Source organism: Giraffa tippelskirchi, chromosome 12 (assembly GCF_054371585.1).
Source record: "Giraffa tippelskirchi isolate mGirTip1 chromosome 12, T2T-mGirTip1v1.2.pri, whole genome shotgun sequence".
Taxonomy (NCBI): domain Eukaryota; kingdom Metazoa; phylum Chordata; class Mammalia; order Artiodactyla; family Giraffidae; genus Giraffa; species Giraffa tippelskirchi.
The window spans coordinates 26,041,960-26,064,612 of record NC_137286.1 but is presented as its reverse complement, the minus strand read 5'-3'; the positions used below and the strand labels follow the sequence as shown (position 1 = coordinate 26,064,612).

Here is a 22,653-nt window from a genome sequence, read left to right as displayed (position 1 = left end):
GTCTTTTGGTGACTGTTATGTTCACATTGTTTAACATATAACAGAGTGGAAATACTGTGCCACAGTATAGGGATACATCAGTTTAAGTAGATAACTACCAGTTCTCCAAAATGGTGTACCACTCTGCACTCAGCTGAAGCTATGGGTTTTAGTTGTTGTATGTCCTCATCAACATTTGATATATGGGTTTTTTTATTTTTCACATGCAGGGGGGTTGTTGTAGTAATAAGGACCTTTTACTCTTCTAATCAGGTCTTAAGCATAAATGCATGGTATTTAATTGTGGTTCCAATTTGCATTTCCCTGATGATAATTAAAATTGAACACTTTTCCTTGTGCTTGTTTGTCTTTGAATGTCTTTTTTTTATGCCTCTAAGTCTCTTGCTCATTTCTCCATTGTATTTTCTTATTTTTTCTTATTGATTTGCAGGAGTTCTTTATATATTCTAGATAAAAGTCCTTTGTTATATATGTATGTTATAGCTGCTATCTCTTGCTCTATAGGTGGTCTTTTTACTCTCTTAATTATGTCTTCTGATAAGTTATTAATTTTAATGTAGTTCAGTTTAACAAAAAATTTTCATTTATGTTTAGTGCTTCTTTGTGTCCTGCTAAAAAAGTCTTTCCCTGGATTGAAGGTTTTAAGTATTTTCTGCTGTCTTCTTCCAAACATGTTATTGTTTTATCTTCAATATTAGCTCTACAGTCCATCTGGAATTACTTTTTGTGCATGGTGTGAGATAGAGGGTTAAGATTTCTTATTTTCTATATGGATATCCAATTAACATTGCAGCACTGTGTCATCTCCATTATAAATTAGTGACTTTCATTTATGAGTCTGTTCTGTTCCATTAGTATGCAGCATTTTTTTTTTAAAGAAATGTGGTATTTGTGGGGGAAATTTTTAATGAGGAATTCTAGAGTTAAGAGGAATTACTTTGTTCAAAATAACTGAGGAAGCAGTATTAGGCATTTGTCTTTTAACTGGAAGAATATCAGTAATAGAGCCAAGCTTAGGTATCACAGTCTCTTAATTTCAAACATATAAAGGGTTATCTCTAAATTGTTTTGATGGTACATCCTTATGAATAAGTGATGTTTGAAAGTATATATAATTATATATCTACACATATATATATATACACACAGAGGTAGATTCTATTATGTATACTATATAGAGATATAAATTATATAAATATGTTATATGTACCTATATATAGATTCTATAAGGTATACTATATATAGGCAATATTATAAATTATATGTATCTATATATGCTGCTTAGTCGCTTCAGTTGTGTCCGACTCTGTGCGACCCCATAGACGGCAGCCCACCAGGCTCCGCCATCCCTGGGATTCTCCAGGCAAGAACACTGGAGTGGGTTGCCATTTCCTTCTCCAGTGCATGAAAGGGAAAAGTGAAAGTGAAGTCGCTCAGTCGTGTCCAACTCTTAGCGACCCCATGGACTGAAGCCTGCCAGGCTCCTCCATCCATGGGATTCTCCAGGCAAAAGAGTACTGGAGTGGGGTGCCATTGCCTTCTCCATATGTATCTATATATAGTACACATTTATTAATATGTTATTTGCATTGTAACACACAGAAAAGTTGGGATTAAAAAGGAAATCATAAGGAAGAAATAGAAATTCTAGTAGTTTCTTCCTACACCTTTCTGTCAGCCAGTGTGGGCCGGATTATGTGTACTAATAACCCTCAAATTTCAGTGGCTTAAAAAAACATGAGTTTATTTTTCTCATGCTACATGTCCATTATGGTTTGGCTTTAACACTCGTCTGCATTGTTCTTACTCTGGCACCCAGATGGATTGAGCAGTCACTTTCTGGAAGCTTGCTTGTCCCAGGGACAGAGGGAAACATAATGGGGAATTAGCAGTTAAAGCTTCTGCCTAGATGTGACACATGTCACTTCAGCTCACATTTCATTGCCAGAACAAGATACATGTCCTCACCTAATTCAGAGAAGAAAAATGCTAACTTTGTGCCCAGGAGAAAAATCCTGTGCAGAGAACTGTGCAGGGGAAAAACTAGAGTATTTTCAGTTCAGTTCAGTCACTCAGTCGTGTTCGACTCTTTGCAACCCATGAATTGCAGCACGCCAGGCCTCCCTGTCCATCATCAACTCCCAGAGTTTACTCACACTCATGTCCATTGAGTCGGTGATGCCATCCAACCATCTCATCCTCTGTTGTCCCTTCTCCTCCCTCCTTCAATCTTTCCCAGCCTCAAGGTCTTTTCCAATGAGTCAGTTCTTCGCATCAGGTGGCCAGAGTATTGGAGTTTCAGCTGCAGCATCAGTCCTTCCAATGAATATTCAGGACTGATTTCCTTTAGGATGGACTGGTTAGATCTCCTTGCAGCCCAAGGGACTCTCAAGAGTCTTTTCCAACACCACAGTTCAAAAGCATCAATTCTTTGGCGCCCAGCTTTCCTTATAGTCCAACTCTCACATCCATACATGACTACTGGAAAAACCATAGCTTTGACTAGACAGGCCTTTGTTGGCAAAGTAATGTTTCTGCTTTTTAATATGCTGTCTAGGTTGGTCATAAATTTTCTTCCAAGGAGCAAGTGTCTTTTAAAATTTCATGGCTGCAGTCACCATCTGCAGTGATTTTGGAGCCCCCCAAAATAAAATCTGTCACTGTTTCCACAGTTTTCCCATCTATTTGCCATAAAGTGATGGGACCAGATGCCATGATCATAGTTTTCTGAATGTTGAGTGTTAAGACAACTTTTTCACTGTCCTCTTTTCCTATCATCAAGAGGCTCTTTAGTTCTTCTTCACTTTCTGCCATAAGAGTGGTGTCATCTGCATATCTACGGTTATTGATATTTCTTCTGCAGTCCTGATTCCAGCTTGTGCCTCATCCAGCCCAGCATTTCTCATGATGTACTCTGCATATAAGTTAAATAAGCAGACTGACAATATACAGCCTTAATGTACTCCTTTCCCAATTTGGAACCAGTCTATTTTTCCATGTTCAGTTCTAACTGTTGCTTCCTGACCTGCATACAGATTTCTCAGGAGGCAGGTCAGGTGGTCTGATATTCCCATCTCTTTCAGAATTTTCCACAGTTTGTTGTAATACACATAGTCAAAGGCTTTGGCGTAGTCAATAAAGCAGAAATAGATGTTTTTCTGGAACTCTCTTGCTTTTTCAGTGATCCAACGGATGTTGGCAATTTGATCTCTGCTTCTTCTGCCTTTTCTAAATCCAGCTTGAACATCTGGAAGTTCACGGTTCACCTACTGTTGAAGCCCAACTTGGAGAATTTTGAGCATTACTTTGCTAGCATATGAGATTGTAATTGTGCAGTAGTTTGAACATTCTTTGGCATTACCTTTCTTTGGGATTGAAATGAAAACTGACCTTTTCCAGTCCTGTGGCCACTGCTGAGTTTTCCAAATTTGATGGCATATTGTGTGCAGCACTTTCACAGCATCATCTTCCAGGATTTGAAGTAGCTCAAGTGGAATTCCATCACCTCCATTAGCTTTGTTCGTAGTGATGCTTCCTGAGGCCCACTTGACTTTGCATTCCAGGATGTCTGGCTCTAGGTGAGTGATCGCACCATTGTGAGTATCTGGGTCGTGAAGATCTTTTTTGTATAGTTCTGTGTATTCTTGCCACCTCTTCTTAATGTCTTCTGCTTCTGTTAGGTTCATACCATTTCTGTCCTTTATTGTGTTCATCTTTACATGAAAAGTTCCCTTGGTATCTCTGATTTTCTTGAATAGATCTCTAGTGTTTACCAATCTATTGTTTTCCTCTATTTTTTTGCATTGATTACTGAGGAAGACATTCTTATCTCTTCTTGCTGTTCTTTGAAACTCTGCATTCAAATGGGTATACCTCTCCTTTTCTCCTTGGCCTTTCACTAAAAACTGTCACCTCTGAAATGACTGATTTCAGAACATACATTTACTGGATTTGTATTTGTCGAAGAAATAAACACACAAGGAAAAATCCTTTTAGTTTTTCTATTCCATGTTATTTTTAAAACCCTTCAGTCTTGAGAAATGAGTCTCCTGCAGTTATAAGCATAGCAGTTTCTCTTGCTTAAACTCTTCAGGGGCATGTCTGCACTCATACAACCTACATACCTAACATGGCCTGCAGACCCTGCCTTTCAAGCCTCATCTCTCACCACTCACCCCATACCTCAGCCATACTACCTTTCAGTTCCTTGAAGCAGACATGCGTCTACTTCTGTTTTGAGTGTGTTTCCTCCCTTTTCCTTGTTTTTAACCTGCTTACTCTTTAACTGTTTGATCAACGTATCAAACATTTTCCTACTCTGTGTCTCCCATAGTAGGTAAGAGTCCTCTCTTTTCTACAGTCTCATAATACTCTGTAGTTTGCTTCTAGAGAAACTGTTCTAGTTTTTACAGTCAATCTTTGCACTAATTATTCAGTCTGTTTCTCCAGGTAGCGTGCAGGCTCCAGGTCTGTTTTGCTCACTATTGTGTGCTGCTTCTTGTGCTTAGCCTAGTTAGTGGCGTATAATAGCATAGCATTAAATCCTGAATTTGATTACAGTTTTATGTCTGTGACATTTATGTAGTCTGTACAGGGAATGTCTGAGACATTTATACAGTCCATAGCAAACGGTTTAATAATAAGTTAATCACAGACAAACTGCAAATATACTCTTGCTCCATGTCTCTATATCTTGGAAAGCCTAAGAGTTCCCAGAGAAGGAATACATTTCACATGCTCTCTGAATTAGAATATACCCTTCTTTAAATTTTCACGTTGTATTTTTCCTTCTTCTCCTTCTTGAGTGATAATTTTATTAATATAAAAATTATATTTGATATATTTATATAAATAAAATTTTATATATTTATATAAATAAAATTATATATATTTATAAAATAATATAATTTTTATAAATATATATGATTTTATTTATATAAAATTTTATTTTGTAAAAGTATATAATTTTATTTATATTTGTTTATATTTATGAAAACCTTACAGTTGGGGGTATATACATTCAATATAAATGGTAGTAAGACAGCTCAAGTAATGAGTGTATTATGTAGACATAGTGAATAAAATAAGCTGTGTGATATTTAGCTCGGTTTTCCTTAGCTTTCTGAAGACGGCACCGAATTACCAAAACATGGTATGATTTATTTTTTGTGACACTTTCCATCAGCAAAAGGGCATATAATGCATGGAAAATGCTTACCTACAAATTTATATCCCTCACTATTTGTCTTCATTTACATATGTTGTAGGAAACTTTACTCTTTCCTGTTTCTCTTTTCAGAAAGAATAACACATTTGATCACCTTCTTGTTGATATATTTAATTTTGGACTATCAGTGCTATTCTTCATTTAAAATGCAAATGTTCTAATAGAGATATCTCCCATAATTATAAGTTTATTGGTGGGATTGGTAGGATGATATGGACATTGTTACCTGTAAGCCTCTGATAGTTGTTTTCTCCATTTTTACTCTAGAAGACAACCAGGCTTCCTATAAATAAGGAGTAAGATTAAAAGGATCATAAATAGAGCCTGTCTGTTTATTCAGCTAATGTTTATGAAATATCTCTTTTGAAGCTGGGGAAACTCAGAAAGAAATGAACACTTTATATATAGCTTTGAATTTTTGTTTTAAATAATATTACATTTTGATAAGAGCTGAGTTTCAGTCTTTTGCTAACTGTGTCAGTTTTCTCACCTATAGAAAGGATATGCTAACAACCCATCTCATAAAGTTCTATAAAGAGACAGTAAGATAGCGCATATACAGCCCTTATCCCAAGGCCTGACCTAGAATAAGTACTCAGTGTATACTGCTGGGAATGATTGAAGGCAGAAGAAGAGGGCGTCAGAGGATGAGATGGCTAGATGACATCACTGATGCAATGGACATGAACTTGGGCAAACTTTGGGAGATGGTGAGGGGCAGGAAGGCATGGCATGCTGCAGTCCATGGGGTCACAAAAAGTTGGACACGACTGGGCGACTGAACAACATATGTTGGTTGCTATCTACTGTGAGGCTTTGTCCACAGTTAGCCTCTTAACTGTGTCTATTCTTTTGTTGCTTCCTGCTTATTTTTTCCATGTTGACCTCAAAGTAAAATTCTAAAACAGATCTGACTGTGTATCACTGCCTCTTCAGTGCCATCTCTGCTGTTTCAAGAATAAAGTCTCAAACGCATGGATAGCATTTGGCACCTTACCATCTGACCTGGACCTTTCTACCAGACTAACTTCTGCCTTGTCACCTTTACTGGACTGCAGCCAAAATAGGCCCTACAAATCATAATTCACCACCTTGGCTTGTGCCTTTTCTTCTGCCTAGAATTCCTGCTATAGGGCTCAACCCCTCTTCTTACACTCAACCTGAAGAAACAGTTCTCTGTGGGAAACTCAGAGATCCCTCTTATTCTTCCAAAACAGAATTTTTGATTCCCATCATTTATAATTTTTTAGCACTTATCTCATTATTCGAGTTAATGGCATCTGTCTTGCTCTCCCACTAGCTTGAGTTGCTTGAGAGCAGAGACCATTACTTATTCATCATAGTATCTCTGGAACCTAGTAGGCACGCAGTAGAAGCTTGTTGAAATAATGGATTGAAATTCGGTTTAATTTTGTTTTGATTTCAATGTGTCTTTATTATTCTAGGTTCTGGGCCTTGTCCAAAATATGAGTGTTTTCCAATGTCCAAAATGTAAACACAAAACTCATATTTTTGGTGCTGATGGTGCAAGGAGACTAGCACGGACCCTTGATCTTGATATTCTAGGTAAGACCACCGGATATTCATTTGCAAAGGAAATAGCATGGTGATGAAGATTGTCTCAGAATGATGAAATGCTTTTGGCTTTGTGTTTTGAATTAAGGTAGTATAGCACACTTCTCTCTGTTAACCTTTCTTTGGCTTTTTGTGATACTTCATTAGTGGAACACATTTTTGAATAGGGGGTTTGTACTGCCAATTATAACTCTTGCTATAGATGAAAACTGCCCATAACCTGAATTTGCAAAGAAAGTTTTGTGGTTTGAGTACTCTGATTTGAAGTCCACACTTTAAATAATGGTTTTCAGTTTGTTTGCTAAGTTGGGAGGACATCCCTTAGTATAAGCAGAAAGTGAAGGTGAAAGTCACTCAATCGTGTCCGACTCTTTGTGGCCCCATGGACTATATACAGCCCATGGAATTTTCCAGGCCAAAATACTGGAGTGGGTAGCTGTTCCCTTCTCCAGGGGATTTTCCCAACCCAGGGATCGAACCCAGGTCTCCTGCATTGCAGGTGGATTCTTTACCAGCTGAGCCACAAGGGAAGCCCAAGAATACTGGAGTGGATAGCCTATATCCCTTCTCCAGCGGATTTTCCCGACCCAGAATTGAAACAGGGTCTCCTTCACTGTAGACAGATTCTTTACCAACTGAGCAGACGTTTACAGAAATACCTATTTTATATGTTGTGGCAGTCTTTGGAAGTGTCAGTTCTTTTTTTTTTTCGGGTTTTTTTTTTTTTGGAAGTGTCAGTTCTTGATGTGCGTGAAGAAGTGCCTTCCTGATCAGTTCTGAATGTATAAGTCCTCTACTCTAGAAAAAATGATATTTACTGTTTTCTCTAATCTTTTTCTTCTGCAGTCTTTTTATGGCATGTCTATGAAGTATGGCACCTGAAACTTACCTTGTCTATGTTGTTCATGTTACTGAACTGAAGAATTAATTAGTAATTGAAGGAGAAGTAAAATCATGTGTTAAAGGAACAAAACACAGATTTTAGATAAAACATTTTTTTAAAAAAATCGACAAGCAACTTAATGGACTTTTTAGGGAACATGTTTTGATATTCTGCATATGAGTTTCTGTTCTGGGTAAAGGCAGATGTTAGCTGCTAAATAATGGAGGCATAGAGTGAATTATCAGTTTTAGGTAGTTAACAATTAAGATTCCTTAGAGATCAAGGAATTCAAAACATTATTATAATTAGGTTTCTAAAAGTTGATGTTAAATGTATTATTGTTTTTATGCATTTGTACTATAGCAGCTACCACAGTACCAGGTGAATACTAATGATATATTTTGATACATTTTTATAATTAAAGATACTAATTTTATTCTGCAACTGTTTCTCATTTAACTAACCTAGGAAGTTCAGTTTCCCAAATCTGCATAATAACATAGCAGATTGACATTCACATATATAATAAAGTAAATGTGTAATTATAATGGCATTATTGAATTATGCTGACAGTATTATAATTCCCTAATTTATGAATGGGTGGTATGATTTTGTAAGTCAGTTATTTAGAATTTGAAACATGTCTCCTAGAGAAACAATCTACATATGGAAGTTACATTTTAACCAACAGCTTGCAAATGTATGCATGCGTACTGAGTCGCCTCAGTTGAGTCTGACTCTTTGTGCCCCTATGGACTGTAGCCCACCAGGCTCCTCTGTCCATGGGATTCTCCAAGTAAGCATACTGGAGTTGCCATGTTGCCAGTGGCAGCTCCAGTATTGGAGCTGCCAATACTAGAAGGTTGCCATGCCCACCTCCAGGGGATCTTCCCGACCCAGGGATCGAACCTGCATCTTGTATGTCTCCCACATTGGCAGGCAGGTTTTTTACTACTCGCACCACCTGGGAAGCCCTGCACAACAAATGTATAGTTACCCTAAAAATATATCAGAAACACTGATTATTGGTCACAGAAACTCGGCTAGTGCTATATAGACTGTTGTATCTCAAACTCTTACGGGAAAAATAATTTAGAGTTCTAACGTAGAGCACATCTGCTCCCTTTAATGTGATCGTGGGGCCCAGAGGGCTCTCCCAAGAACTGGAACAGGGGCTCTGATGATGAAGAGGTTGGAATTGGGAACAAGAAACTGAAATCAGGCAAAAAGCTCTCACAGCTGTGACCTCCTGGCTGGGTGACATCCCCAGGACTCTTATTTGTCCTTTACTGACCCTCTTGCTGCCTCTTATTTTCATCTAGGGAGCTGTGTTTCAAATGATTATTTGGTAAAATGGCTCTTCAGAATTTTATCCATATTCAGCTTATGGTGGTTGTTGTTAGTCGCTCAGTCATGTCTGACTGTTTGTGACCCTGTGAACTATAGCCCTCCAGGCTCCTTTGTCCATGGGATTTCCCAGGCAAGAATACTAGAGTGGATTGCCATTTCATTCTTCAGGGCATCTTGCCAACCCAGGGATCGAACCTACTTGGGAGGTGGATTCTTTTTCTTTTTTTTAAATTAATTAATTCATTTTAATTGGAGGATAATTACTTTACAATATTGTGATGCTTTTGCCATACATCACCATGAATCGGCCACAGGTATACATATGTTCCCCCAATCCTGAATCCCCCTCCTAACCTTTCTCCCCACCCTATCCCTCTGGGCAGGTGGATTCTTTACCACTGAGCCGCCTGGGAAGCCCATATTCAGCTACAGGGACAGTTTATACATAGTAATTGAGGTCTCAGATCATGTCACGGAAACCTCTTTAACTTACGTGTCTGAAATGTGCTTCCTTCAGCCCTAGCCCTTCAAAAGTACTTTTCAAGGCCAGACTGAACCTCAGCAGCTCTCGTTACCTTTACCCCAGTTTGATTTTCTCTGTGTGCAGCTGTCAGTCCACTGCTGCTCTCACTGTGCCATCTAGTTTCTACCAAGGTTTCCCTCTGTCTTGTTCTCGTCTTTTGTGGATTGTGAGTCTCTGGAGGGCAGAAATGATGTCACTAGCTGACTCATTGGAAAAGACTGTGATGCTGGGAAAGATTGAGGACAGGAGGAAAAAAGGGTGACAGAGAATGCGATGGTTGGATGGCATCACTGACTCAACAGACTTGCATTTGAACAAACTCTGGGAGATAGTGGAGGATAGGGAAACCTGGAGTGCTGCAGTTCATGGGGTCGTAAAGAGTCAGACACCACTTAAGCACTGAACAACAACAACAAACAAGGTGGCTATATAATGGAGACGATTTTACTTTTTTCTTCTATTACTGCAGTGGAAAGGAAAGCATTCAGGATTTTTACTATATACTGGCAGTTCATAAATCAAGACAAAAAAACTTCTTGGGTTTCTAAATATTTTCTGTAACATATCTTCACCTGCTTCCCCCATGACAGCTTCCTATAGTCTAAAGTTGATCTATAGAATAGACATCCAATTTAATGAAAAACTAGTCTTTACATGGTTACTGAGATATGCATTTTTGTCTATTGAACATTTAGGAAAGAGAGTTGGCTAAGATCTCAAAATATGCTGATAAGAGGCACATGAAATATCTGTTGCTCTATGTACTTCATAATATAAATTGTGGTAGATTTGTAACTTTGTAACACATTCTTCTTCTGCATTATTTACATTGAATGGCATGGTACTGAATGAATATTTTATGTAAAACACACATACACACATTTGAATAATCTTTGCATGGTGATTCTAAGAATGCTGAGCAGCATGAAAGTCAACTCTTCTATTCTATTTACTGCATTTTAAATCTCAGCTTTATTTGTGATGGCATGGTAGAAAGAATCAATTGGATGATGGATCAGAGCATTTTTCCTCTGAATTCTGCTACCTAATGTATCCTCAGGAAAGACACATGTATACAAGTCTGTATATTGGAGGTTCTTATTGTTTCCTGAGAGCTCATCAAGTTCACAAGTTATGTATAGTGCTATATAGATTGATATATAATAAAAGAAAAATAATTCTATCTGATAAAGAAGCAGATAGTTGAACTAACAAGTCTGTCCTGCTTTTCAACAGTTCTCTTTGCTCACCCATCTGCCACTATCAAGATTATTCTGTTGTGCTTTTTGAAAACTACTTTTGCCTCTTCATCTTTCATTTTCAGTTTCCTCTTATTATGTGGCAAGATATGCCTATATCAGTTATTACAGGGAGAAAAATTTACAAATATCTTCCAGGTCATTTTTGCTGGAAGACCTCCAACAAAGAATAAATCAGAGATCTTATTCCTTGATTGACTGCCACACTGCTTTCAAATGTAATCATGATATTACCCTCAAATGGAATATTTTGTCCCTAAGTTTCATTTGAAATTTGTTTTTCAGAAATTTAGCAATTTGAGGATAGTCATAACTCAGGTTGATTTGAATCAATTTGTTTCTGCAGTTCAAAAAGTAAAATTTCAAATGCCTGTATAAGCTTTTGTGGTACTAATGGATATCTGGTGGACTCTTTTAGGAGACATCCCCTTACATCTTAACATAAGGGAAGCCTCAGATACAGGCCAGCCGATTGTGTTTTCACAGCCTGAAAGTGATGAGGTAAGTTATGTTTATAAATATGTATTTTAATTTCTTTTCACAGGATATATACTTTTTGATATATAGAAACAAGGTGGGGGAGATCAAGTTTGTCTATTTGGAATGCATGTATTAACCAAAGATTAGTTAACTTAATCAGAGCTTCTTTAAGTTACTATAAGGTAGACATACCAGTGCTGATTCTGAATTATCAGCTGAACAGGATCAACTACAAAGAATCATCACCCAACCAGTTTTCTCATGATGAGTATGAACAGTGGGAATTTATAGAGTTCTTTTCTTGCTAGCTAGCAATATCTAACTGCCTGAAGTTATTTTATTTCAGTGTTAGAAGTTCAGCTGATTGTTGAGAGAAGGAAACCAAATACAATAAAAAATTGAATTGGATGTAGGGAAACTGTATAAACCTTTCAGTTCAGTTCAGTCACTCAGTCGTGTCTGACTCTTTGCTGGGTAGGATTGAGAGCGGGAGGAGAAGGGGACGACAGAGGATGAGATGGTTGGATGGCATCACCGACTTGATGGACGTGGGTTTGTGTAGACTCCGGGAGTTGGTGATGGACAGAGAGGCCTGGCGTGCTGCAATTCATGGGGTCGCAAAGAGTCAGACACGACTGAGCGACTGAACTGAACTGAACTGAATGATACTGCATTGGCTGAAAAAATTCAATCTCAGTTTTGTGGAATTCAACAGTTTTGTGGACATTGAAACTGTGTTAAAGTAAGCACTTTCAGTGGTTTCTCAGCAAATGACAATCTACCTGTTACTTTCAGTGTGATATATTGAAAGTTTAAACTTGGGGATAGTCCATTAAAAAGCAAAGGTTAAATGTGGCAAATTTGATTATTATAGAATCTTTATTTTGCGTAGTAAAATAGGTTTATATCTCTAATTTAACATAAGTAAGAACTAAGAGATTATAGAATGACGGCTCAGCTTGCCTTAATGAGCTTTTATATACACAGTAAAATTTGAGACTTAAATACCTAGAAAAGCTACTAGGAGATGAAAGGTGTTAATATTTATAAAAATGCATGGGTGAAAATAAGCACTTCTTGCGGTGGGAAGCCACACTGTGCAGCAGTGTGTGGGAACTTAGTTCCCCAACCAGGGATAGAACTTGTGCTGCCTGCAGTGGAAGAACAGAGTCTTAACCACTGGACTTTCAGGAAAGTCCTGAAAATCACACTTTCATTTTAAGAGAAATATTTCTTTATAAAGTATATGTTATTTCCATTTTTAAGCAAAATCTGTTGTTTCTGTTGACTATAGCAGAGACTGAAACCCTATTTAGACAGCATTTTGATTAGAATCACTTGCATTTTGGATTTACTGTTTAATGTGTGATGTGGCTTCCCTGGTGGCTCAGTTGGTAGAGTCTGTCTGCAATGTAGAAGTCCTGGGTTCAGTCCCTGAGCTGGGAAAATCCCCCAGAGAAGGAAATGGAAACCCACTCCAGTATTCTTGCCTGGAGAATTCCATGGACAGAGGAGCCTGGTGAGCTACAGTCCATGGGGTTGCAAGAGTCAGACAGGGCTGAGTGACTAACACTTTCACTTTCTTTATGATGTGGTGGGCTTTCCAGGTGTCTCAGTGGTAAAGAATCCACCTGCCAATGCAGGAGTTGCAGGTTCAGTCCCTGGGTCAGGAAGATCCCCTGGAGGAGGAAATGGCAACCCACTGCACTATTCTTGCCTGGAGAATTCCTTGGACAGAAGAGCCTGGTGGGAGTCCATGGGGTCGCAAAGAGTCAGACACAAATGAGCGACTGAAAACACAGCCCACACATGTGATAAGCTAGAAGGAGCTGGGCTTTGGAGTCAGGCAGACCCAGTTGTGAATGTTCTTCATCCTGCTAACTTTGTGACTGAGCGGACAAGTTCAATTTCTTCATCCAAGTTGAACCAATGGTGTTTATTTTACATATGTGAGATTGTGTGATTACTTATACTAGTACTTAGTACAGTATGTACTCAGTAAAAACGTATAAGGTCTTATTCATGTTTTGAGAGCTATTCTTTTACTTAAAAGAAGAATGTAAATGAAATTTTAACACTTTGCTGGTAAAATAAAATATAATTCACCTATTAGGGAACAAACATAGTTTATTTCTTTTTTTTCTGGGGGTCTGACAGTATTCTGCTTATTAACATAGATGTTGAGTTACAGAAGTGTGTTCAGTTTGTACACTTTCACTGCTATGTGCACTTAGGATCCATAGATGTATTTTTAAAGAAATTTAAATACATATCACCAATGAAAAAGTAGCATTTGAAAGTAGATTTACGTGTAATCTTCTTACATTATTAAGGTAGATCTTTAAAGTATTAAATAAAATTACTCTGTAATTAGTTTTTTTAAATTACACTGTTGTTTCTAGATCAAAAACTGACAAATATTAAATATATAACTTATAAAGAAAAGGGATCAATAGTTTATTTATTTTTAAAAGTTAGTAGAAAAGAAGTTAATATAGGTTGAATAAGAAATTAAATCAGGTCTTTTGAGGAGACCACAAAAACTTGATAAATACAAACCCAAATATATCAATTATTAGTATTAACATAAATAACCAATTACTCCTTTTAAAGTCAAACATTTCTGATTATAATCATCGGATCTTTTTCAAGAAGTAGAGCCAAAATGTAAGGTATAAAGTAGTAATGTGAAACATATATTTTATGTAATTATATATGATATGTTTCAACAATGAAACAAGTAGCATGGCAATATATATATAGAAAATATACACTTAAATGTTTGTCATTGTTGTAATTAGTATAAAATTTCCTTAATGAACAGTTTTCCAGCATGTTGATTGAGAGATAACAGACATGACTGACTGTTTTCATCCCCAACTCCCAGGAGGAAATGCAAGTAAATTTTTTATTGTAACATATACATGTACCTATTCTTTTTCAAATTCTTTCCCCATTTAGGTTATTACTGAAATTGAGCGGCATTTCGTGTGCCATATAGTAGGCCCTTGTTTATATGTATATGTATATATAATACCTATGTATCCACAGATACATACATGTACACATGTACACACACATAAAGGTAGCTATATGTGTGTGTACACATTTTTCTTCTTTCTGATATAATATGTGGCAAATATTTAAATTTATGATGTGAGTTACAAATATGGGTTTCTTTTTGTGGCACAAAATTATTATATGTATATGTGTATATGTATATAATTATATGAAAAAGTGAAAATGTTAGTTACTCATTTGTGTCTGACTCTTTGCGACCCCACAGACTGTAGCCCTCCAGGATCCTTTGTCCATGGAATTCTCCAGACAAGAATACTGGAGTGGGTAGTCATTCCCTTCTCCAGGGGATCTTTCTGACCTGGGGATCGAACCTGGGTCTCCTGCATTGCAGGCAGATTCTTTACCATCTGAGCCACCAGGAAAGCCTGACATAATTATATATATATATATAAATAATTCTTTTGCTTTTCAAAATGCTGATTTCTAACTACGTTGTATCAGCTTCATAATATAAATACACAGGGGTCTATATTAAACTATTTCCCCAAATGGAGAAAATATTTACTTTTGAGTGTAGTTTTAAAAAAATAATCAAGATGTGTGAAACATGATTAAACATCAAGGCGGGGTAGTTTAGTTCAGTTCAGTCACTCAGTCGTGTCCAACTCTTTGTGACCCCATGGACTGCTGCATGCCAGGCTTCCTGTCCATCACCAACTCTCGGAGCTTGCTATCCATCAAGTCGGTGATGCCATCCAACCATCTTATCCTCTGTTGTCCTCTTCTCCTCCTGCCTTCAATCTTTCCCAGCATCAGGGTCTTTTCTAATGAGTAAGTTCTTTGTATCAGGTGGCCAAAGTATTGGAGTTTTAGTTTCAGCATCAGTCCTTCCAATGAATATTCAGAACTGATTTCCTTTAGGATTGATACTCAGGGTAAAGAAATCTCAAACAGTTCTTTTACCATCCAGAGTCAAGGAACTGGTCTGCCTGCGTTCAAAGCCCAGCTCATCTCACACTAGCTGTGATGCTGTGGACGAGACTCTTCATCTTTCTGAGTCTTGGTTTTCTTGTCTATAGAGTGGGAATAATGACAGAATTTACCCCTTAGGATAACTGTGAGGATAAAATGAAATAATACTTGGCCGTTATTAAGTACTCAAGTAAATTTTAACTATTACCATTACTTCAAGTGGTGCTAGTTGTAACGGTATTAGAATTAGTATCTACACAAGTATATGAATGTATAAATTAACAGTTTTAGAAAATCTTACTATTGTCTTACAGTTACTTTTTATAGATAAACTAGGAGAAATAAGTAGTATTTGCATTTTAATTGTTTAAAACTTTGAAATACAAATGTCATGACCATTGTTCTAACTGGACTGTGCAGGGCAGTTGTGGCCCACTTGATGGTTGGGAGCTGCTTTTTGTGTTATGTTGTACTGGGGTCGTAGAGATGGACAATGTGACAACTGATTCTAGGAATTCTTGCATGGTGCTTAAATCTTACCGGATGGAGGAGCCTGTAGGTGCTTGGTGCTGGTATCAGACACCATTCTCAGAGAGAATGATGAAAATGCTTTCCGAAGATAAACCTAGGATGGTATAGATAGTTTTTTCAAAAATGACTAACAACTCTTAACGGCAAAGAAGTATAGCAATATCCCACTCAGGATATCAACTTTTCAGAAGAGGAAGGTATAATTTTTCTGTAGCTGGACCGGGTTGCTAGTTTGCTGAAACAGGAATTAGAGTTTGAAAAACAGTAATTGCTGCTACTAAATACTGATTTTTTTTTTTTTTCAGAAAGTCACCTTCCAAATAGTTACCTCCAAATGACCTAATATCCTTTCTCCTCTACCTCACCTGCAATGTTCACAGCAGTATCTTCTCACTATTGAATCTCCTCATCACATTCTGTTCACCTCAGTAGACAGCAACGGCAGTTTGTGAGTCACCTGATGTGTACCAGGGAGAAATGTACAGCAAATAAATCTGTTCTTTTCCAGGCCAAAGCCTACCTAAGAATTGCGACTGAAGTGATAAGAAGATTGCCACCACCTCCAGAGTCATTCCCCAAGTGTCCTGAAAATTTGCCTGGTCATTGACAGTTAAGACCTTTGGAAATCAGCAGTATGGTGGTGAAACCTTCAGAAACAATAGCAATCATAATTATTTTCTTATATTTCTAAAGAAATAATGTCCAGTCTTCAGATTTGATTTGCCAAACAATGACTCACAAATAAAAATTTTACATACCAATGCTTAAATTAAAAAAAAATTGTTTTTGATGCTTAGGAATATTTCTGAAAGCTGTTGTGTGCCAGCATCCGAGAACAGCATTTTATTTTATTGAACTATCCCCTTAAGGAATCACGAGTTAATATTACAAGCCCAACCTTCAATTCAGGAGAGAACCATGCTCTTTCTGCAGAACTATAGAGTTGAAGGGTTTACTGAGTATGAGTATGGACATGAGTATGACAACTCTCCCATCAGGCAATGTGGTCTGGGTCTGAGTCCTGCATCTTAGTACTACTATCTTGGACCCTTTCTTAATACAGATGAACTTCTACTTCTTCATCTGAACTAGACTCTCCCCTAGACTTTATGAATCTGAATTTCCAGGAGTGGGTCTGAACATGTATATTCTTAACAAAATTATAATGATTTTGATTGTTTTGATTATGATGGCAATAATAATAATAGCGAACATTTATCAAGTGTTTTCTTGTGTCCTTATAGTTAATCTTTCATATGAGTGGAGTACTGTTGTTATTTCTGCTTTATAGATGGGGAAATTGAAATGTGGGAAAGTTAAGTATTGTACTGAGTGTTACTGTTCTAGCAAGTGGAGGTTTGAACTTGGGCAGTTGGATACTGGATCCTTCCTTTTGTTCACTGAAAGGGCATTTGTTTATTTCAAAAGAGGAATATGAACATAGTGTTCAAAATTTCTTCAACTTATTTGACCATTAACTTTCCCACCTCCCCTTCCCCTTTAGGAGCATTTCATGAAGTTCATATTTCAAAGAACACACCTTGAAAAACATCTTGTCTGGTTGAGGCTCAGAGAGAGAGTCAAGGGCTTCTCAAGGTTATAAAGCTGTAAGTACTGATAAGAGTTATTAGTTAATCCTCACTTATAAGGAGGTGGTCTGTGACCTTTGGCAGATGCCTGAGTTTCTTTGCTCTGTAGTTAAGCAGCCAGAAAATTAGGTAAAGAGTTACATATCGTTATAAACATGTTTTTGCACACTTATTTTCATATTAAAAAACTATGCGTAAATGTTTATAGCAGCTTTATTTGTAATAGCCAAAACAACCCAAAGTTTTTCACTGGGTAAATGGTTTGACAACCAGTAGTATATCCATACCATGGAATACTACTCAGTGATGAAAAAAACAAAGTATGAATACATGCAATGACCTGGATAAACTCCAGATAATTATGCTGAATGAAAAAGTAATCCCAAAAGGTTGTGTACCATATGATTCAACTTAACATTCTTGAAATGACAGAATTACAGAAATGGAGACCAGATGAGTGGTTTCCAGGGGTTAAGGAGGAGATTGGTGATGGGGGAGGGAATTGTGTTTGTGGCTGTACAAGGGCAACATGAGAGATCCTTCGGAGGGTGGAAATGTTCTGTATCATGACTATATCAGTGTCAGTATCTTGGTTGTGAAATTGCACAATAGCTTTGCAAGATGTTACCACTGGAGGAAACTGGGTAAAGGGCACAATGAAATTTCTCTGTATTATTCCTTATAAGCTTCATGTGAATCTACAAATACCTCAAAATAAAAATAAAAGTATAATTAAAAAAACAAACTTGTGCTGCTATATCTGAAGTCTTCTGGACCAAATTATCCATGCTAATTAAAATCATGAATAAAAGTATTTGTGGACACACAGTAATCATCATTCATCACTCTGAAAAAGAAGAAATGACTTTAGGTGGTAGACATGTAATTATATTTTATTCTCTTTTTGGAAGAAGGCCTATGTAGATAATCACTGAGTACTTCAAAATACCAAAAAAGCAAGTAGTTGAACCAAGCTTAACCCTTCCTGGAAAAGGAATAATTTAAATAAGCTTCCAGAAGTGTCTAAAGTTGTGTACCAGAATTTAATACATCTGATGGAGAAATGAGAGTTTACTCATAAATATGTGACTTAGAGAAGATTCACACATGTAATCATCTTCTCCCTTCTCCCTCACCTATTAGTCTCTGCAGATGCTTCCAGGTAAGTCACTGAAAAAAAACTGTGGTTGGAGTTTATACCCAGGTTCAAAAATGAAGGAAGGGAAAAGTAGCCGTGGGAGCGATAATGAAGCTTATTCCAAAATTTTGCCCCTGGTAGCCTTTGTTAAGCTTCAGAGAGCTGACTTCAAACAGACTATCAAGCACAGCTAGTCTGCCTGTTGCTAGAAGTAATAGTTATTTCTCATCCTTCACATTTCCATAGAGTGTAGAAAATTTCCATTCACCAATCCAGGAGGGAAAAACAAGCTCCTGATAGCTTACCGTGAGCGATGCCAGATTCCTGATCTCCGAAGAAGATTTATCTTTGGGACCAGGGACCAGGCTTGATCACTCAAGAGCTTTAGTGTAGCAGAGTTTTATTAAAGTGAAAGTGGACAGAGAAAGCTTCTGACACAGACATCAGAAGGGGGACAGAGGTGCCCCCACTCACCAGTCTTATCAAGGCCATAAATACTTTGACCAGACCCACTCCCACAACATGCATCTTAAATTAACAAGATTAGAACTAACAATAGAAAGGTCTCACCAGACCCACTTAAGACAATATATGTCTTAAGATAATAAGATTAGTCAGAAGGTTCTTGTTAAGGAGAAACATGTCCTCCAGCAAGATACATTGTTATATAGACTAAGACAAAGCGATGTAGAAATAATGTTTGTCCTTTTCTCCTCCTTGAGAACCCCAGGCTCCTATCTCCTCCTTGAGAGCCCTAGATCCCTTTCTCCTCCTTGGGGACCCTGGACTTCTTATCAACCTACCTCTACCTAGGAATTGACTCTCTCACTCCCCCAATCGCTCCATCCCAGGGAAAGAGGAGTGACTCATGGGCAGATTGCTTCCTATCTCTGTCTCTGATTTCAGCCAAATCCTGAGCTTTCTAAGGTAGGCTACTGGGAAGCCCAAAGCCGTCCACCTCTACCCTGGACATGAGCGAGCAAGTCCATCTAATTTAGGGGTACGGTATTTGGTAACCCATTGTGGTCACATGTCCTCTAATCCAGCTAATTTTTTTTTTTTTAACTTTTATCTGAATTCTGTTTCTCTTATGTTCCAAACGGGAAGAATCCCCCTAAACAGACTCCTTGGAAACACTGAATACCTTTCTAGAATCCTGTAAAGTTAAAACTGAAGAACATATGGAGTTCAGATAAGTCCACCACTCTATTTGAAGCACCTCTTGGTAAAAATTAAGTTCATTAATGGCCAGAAGTTTTTTTTTAAGGGGAGAAGGGGAGTGAAGGGAAGTTATTACAAAGTTGACTACATATATAGTAAAGCACAGAATACATAAATATACAGGTCCTTAATTGTCTACACAAGCTGGAATCAAGATTGCTGGGAGAAATATCAGTAACCTCAGATATGCAGATGACACCACCCTTATGGCAGAAAGTGAAGAGGAACTAAAGAGCCTCTGATGAAAGTGAAAGAGGAGAGTGAAAAAGTTGGCTTAAAGCTCAACATTCAGAAAACTAAGATCATGGCATCTGGTCCCATCACTTCATGGCAAATAGATGGAGAAACAGTGACAGACTTTATTTTGGGGGACTCCAAAATCACTGCAGATGGTGATTGCAGCCATAAAATTAAAAGATGCTTACTTCTTGGAAGAAAAGTTATGACTAACATAGCATATTAAAAAGCAGAGATGTAACTTTGCCAACAAAGGTCTGTCTAGTCAAAGCTATGGTTTTTCCAGTAGTCATGTATGGATGTGAGAGTTGGACTATAAAGAAAGCTGAATGCCAAAGAATTGATGCTTTTGAATTGTGGTGTTGGAGAAGACTCTTGATAGTCCCTTGGGCTGCAAGGAGATCCAACCAGTCCATCCTAAAGGAAATCAGTCCTGAATATTCACTGGAAGGACTGATGTTGAACTGAGGCTCTAATACTTTGGCCACCTGATGTGAAGAACTGACTCATTTGAAAAGACCCTGATGCTGGGAAAGATTGAAGGCAGGAGGAGAATGGGACGACAGAGGATGAAGTGGTTGGATGGCATCACCAACTCAGTGGACATGAGTTTGAGTAAACTCTGGGAGTTGGTGATGGACAGGGAGGCCTGGCATGCTGCAGTCCACGGGGTCACAAAGAGTCAGACACAACTGAGCGACTAAACTGAACTGATTCTTAGCATCTTTATTCGTAATATCCAAATGCTGAAAAGACCTCAGAAGTCCACCAAAAGGTGAATGGATAAACCAGATTGGCTATAACTTGAACAGAGGAGCCTGGCTGGCTATAGTCCATGGGGTCACAAAGAGTCAGATGTGATTTACTACTAAACCACCAACCACCACTGTGTAATAGAATACTTATTAGCAGTAAAGTGGAATGAATTATTAAATCTTGAATTATTAAAATGAATTCTTAAATTATTAAATCTTAAAATAATGGTGCTAAATGAAAGAGTCAGACAAAAAAAGGCTACAACCTGTGTAATTTTATGTACATACAGTTCTAGAAAATGCATGCCTACTAGACAGAGTAGATCAGTGGTTGCCTGCAGATGGGTCCTGGGAAAGAACAGGTATGGAGAGAGGAACAGATTAAAAAGCAAATGAAAAAGCTTTGGGAAGTGATGGAATGTTCATTAACTTGATTGTGGTGTATACCTAGGTCAAAACTCATCAAGCTGTGCACTTTAAATATGTTCAGTTTATTGTGCATCAGTTATACTTCAAGAAGGTTATTAAGAAAAATGATGCATTCATGAGTTGCTTTCTGATACTGGATTATACTTTCTAGAATAGTGTTTTTATAGGAAAATAACCCTTTTTAAATGACTGAAATGTCACAGTTTCCATGTATAGTTATTTTCAAATCCTTTTTTCACAGTCTCATTTTTTTGTAACTAAAGATACCTTATTGAACAACTACATGAACATTCTCTCTTCCTTGTGCTAGTCTGAGTGACTGCTGATGCTTGGAGTTCAGATTGAAACTTGTAGGGTAATCAATTCAATTATTTGCTTTCTTTTCTTCTACCACATCTCCTTGTGTTATCTGAAGCAGCAAATTGTTTTCACGTTTAAAACTTATTTACTTTGGTTTAAACTCTACATACAGAATAGTATAGAACTTGGTCACAGACCACTTTTCTAATAAACTGTTATTTAAGTAACATTTAAACCTTCAGTTTAAAATGTAACAATGCTTTGAAAACCTTGTTAAACTCTAAAATTGGATGACCTATATAAATATTGATATACCATGTTTTCAACTTACTAATTGGAAAGTAGCTGGCTTTTACTCACAGGAATGTCAGGTTTATAACAACAGATAACTTGATTAATACGTAAAGGATGTTTAGTACAAAAACTATCCTTTAATTTAAAAAGAAGACAAAAAATGGTTATGTTTTTGAAGATTTTTTCAAATTACTTTCCTACTCTTTATTATTTTTAATCTTTTGTAGTTATTTTCAAGTTCGATAGTTGTGAGTTCTTGTTTTAGCTCATCTATACCCTATGACTTTGCTAATTCTAATACTGTAGGTTAGTTTGGACCTTGACAGTAATATCAGTTATCTTTTACAGATTGACTGTATCAAGCAGTAGTGATTTTTTTATTATTTAAATTGAAAAGTAAAATAGAAACAATAAATTATCTTCAACTGTATCTGTTTCAAGCATTTAAAAAAACATTTTGTAGAATATGGGTGTTGCAGCTGTTGAATTGTTATTTAAACATTATTTCTCACACTGTGCCTAATGGATTTAATTATGGTTCACACACTTGTTCCTTTATCATCCCTTCAGATGGAGAACTATATAGATAATTGAAAACCACTATGAGAATGTGTTATTAGGCTGTCTTTGCTGATGAGGGTATTTTCTAATTATGTTGTAAAGGTTCCTGGCAAATAAATTCTATTAGATACTGGCTTTCTCTTATAGTTCACTAATCTAGTTACTCACCTAGATCAAGTACAAAAGAAAGCCAACATACTGAAACTAAAGGGCCTTGTTGTGACTGGACATAAAGGTCAACAATAGTGATTAGTCTAAAATCCACTTAACATTGAGAAGAACCAATCAAAAATATTTCTTCAACTCTT

The 22,653-nt window shown here is 37.1% G+C and overlaps 1 protein-coding gene across 6 annotated transcripts in view; it reads left to right on the top strand.

Annotated features, from left to right (window-relative positions):
- Window positions 1-22,653, top strand: part of NUBPL (NUBP iron-sulfur cluster assembly factor, mitochondrial) — a 361,834-nt gene that overhangs the window by 209,529 nt on the left and 129,652 nt on the right. For 2 of the 6 annotated variants that reach the window (XR_014070750.1, XR_014070751.1), the window contains 4 exons: window positions 6,673-6,793; window positions 11,236-11,318; window positions 16,330-16,420; window positions 17,326-17,428. Coding sequence is in view for 4 of the 6 variants with exons in the window: in XM_081548059.1 (XP_081404185.1) it covers window positions 6,673-6,793; window positions 11,236-11,318; window positions 16,330-16,428 (303 nt within the window). In the remaining 2 variants the exon portion in view is untranslated. Of the gene's footprint in view, window positions 1-6,672; window positions 6,794-11,235; window positions 11,319-14,121; window positions 14,197-16,126; window positions 17,303-17,325; window positions 17,429-22,653 lie in introns of those variants that run through there. The other 4 variants (XM_081548057.1, XM_081548058.1, XM_081548056.1 and 1 more) reach the window with 4 other exon arrangements.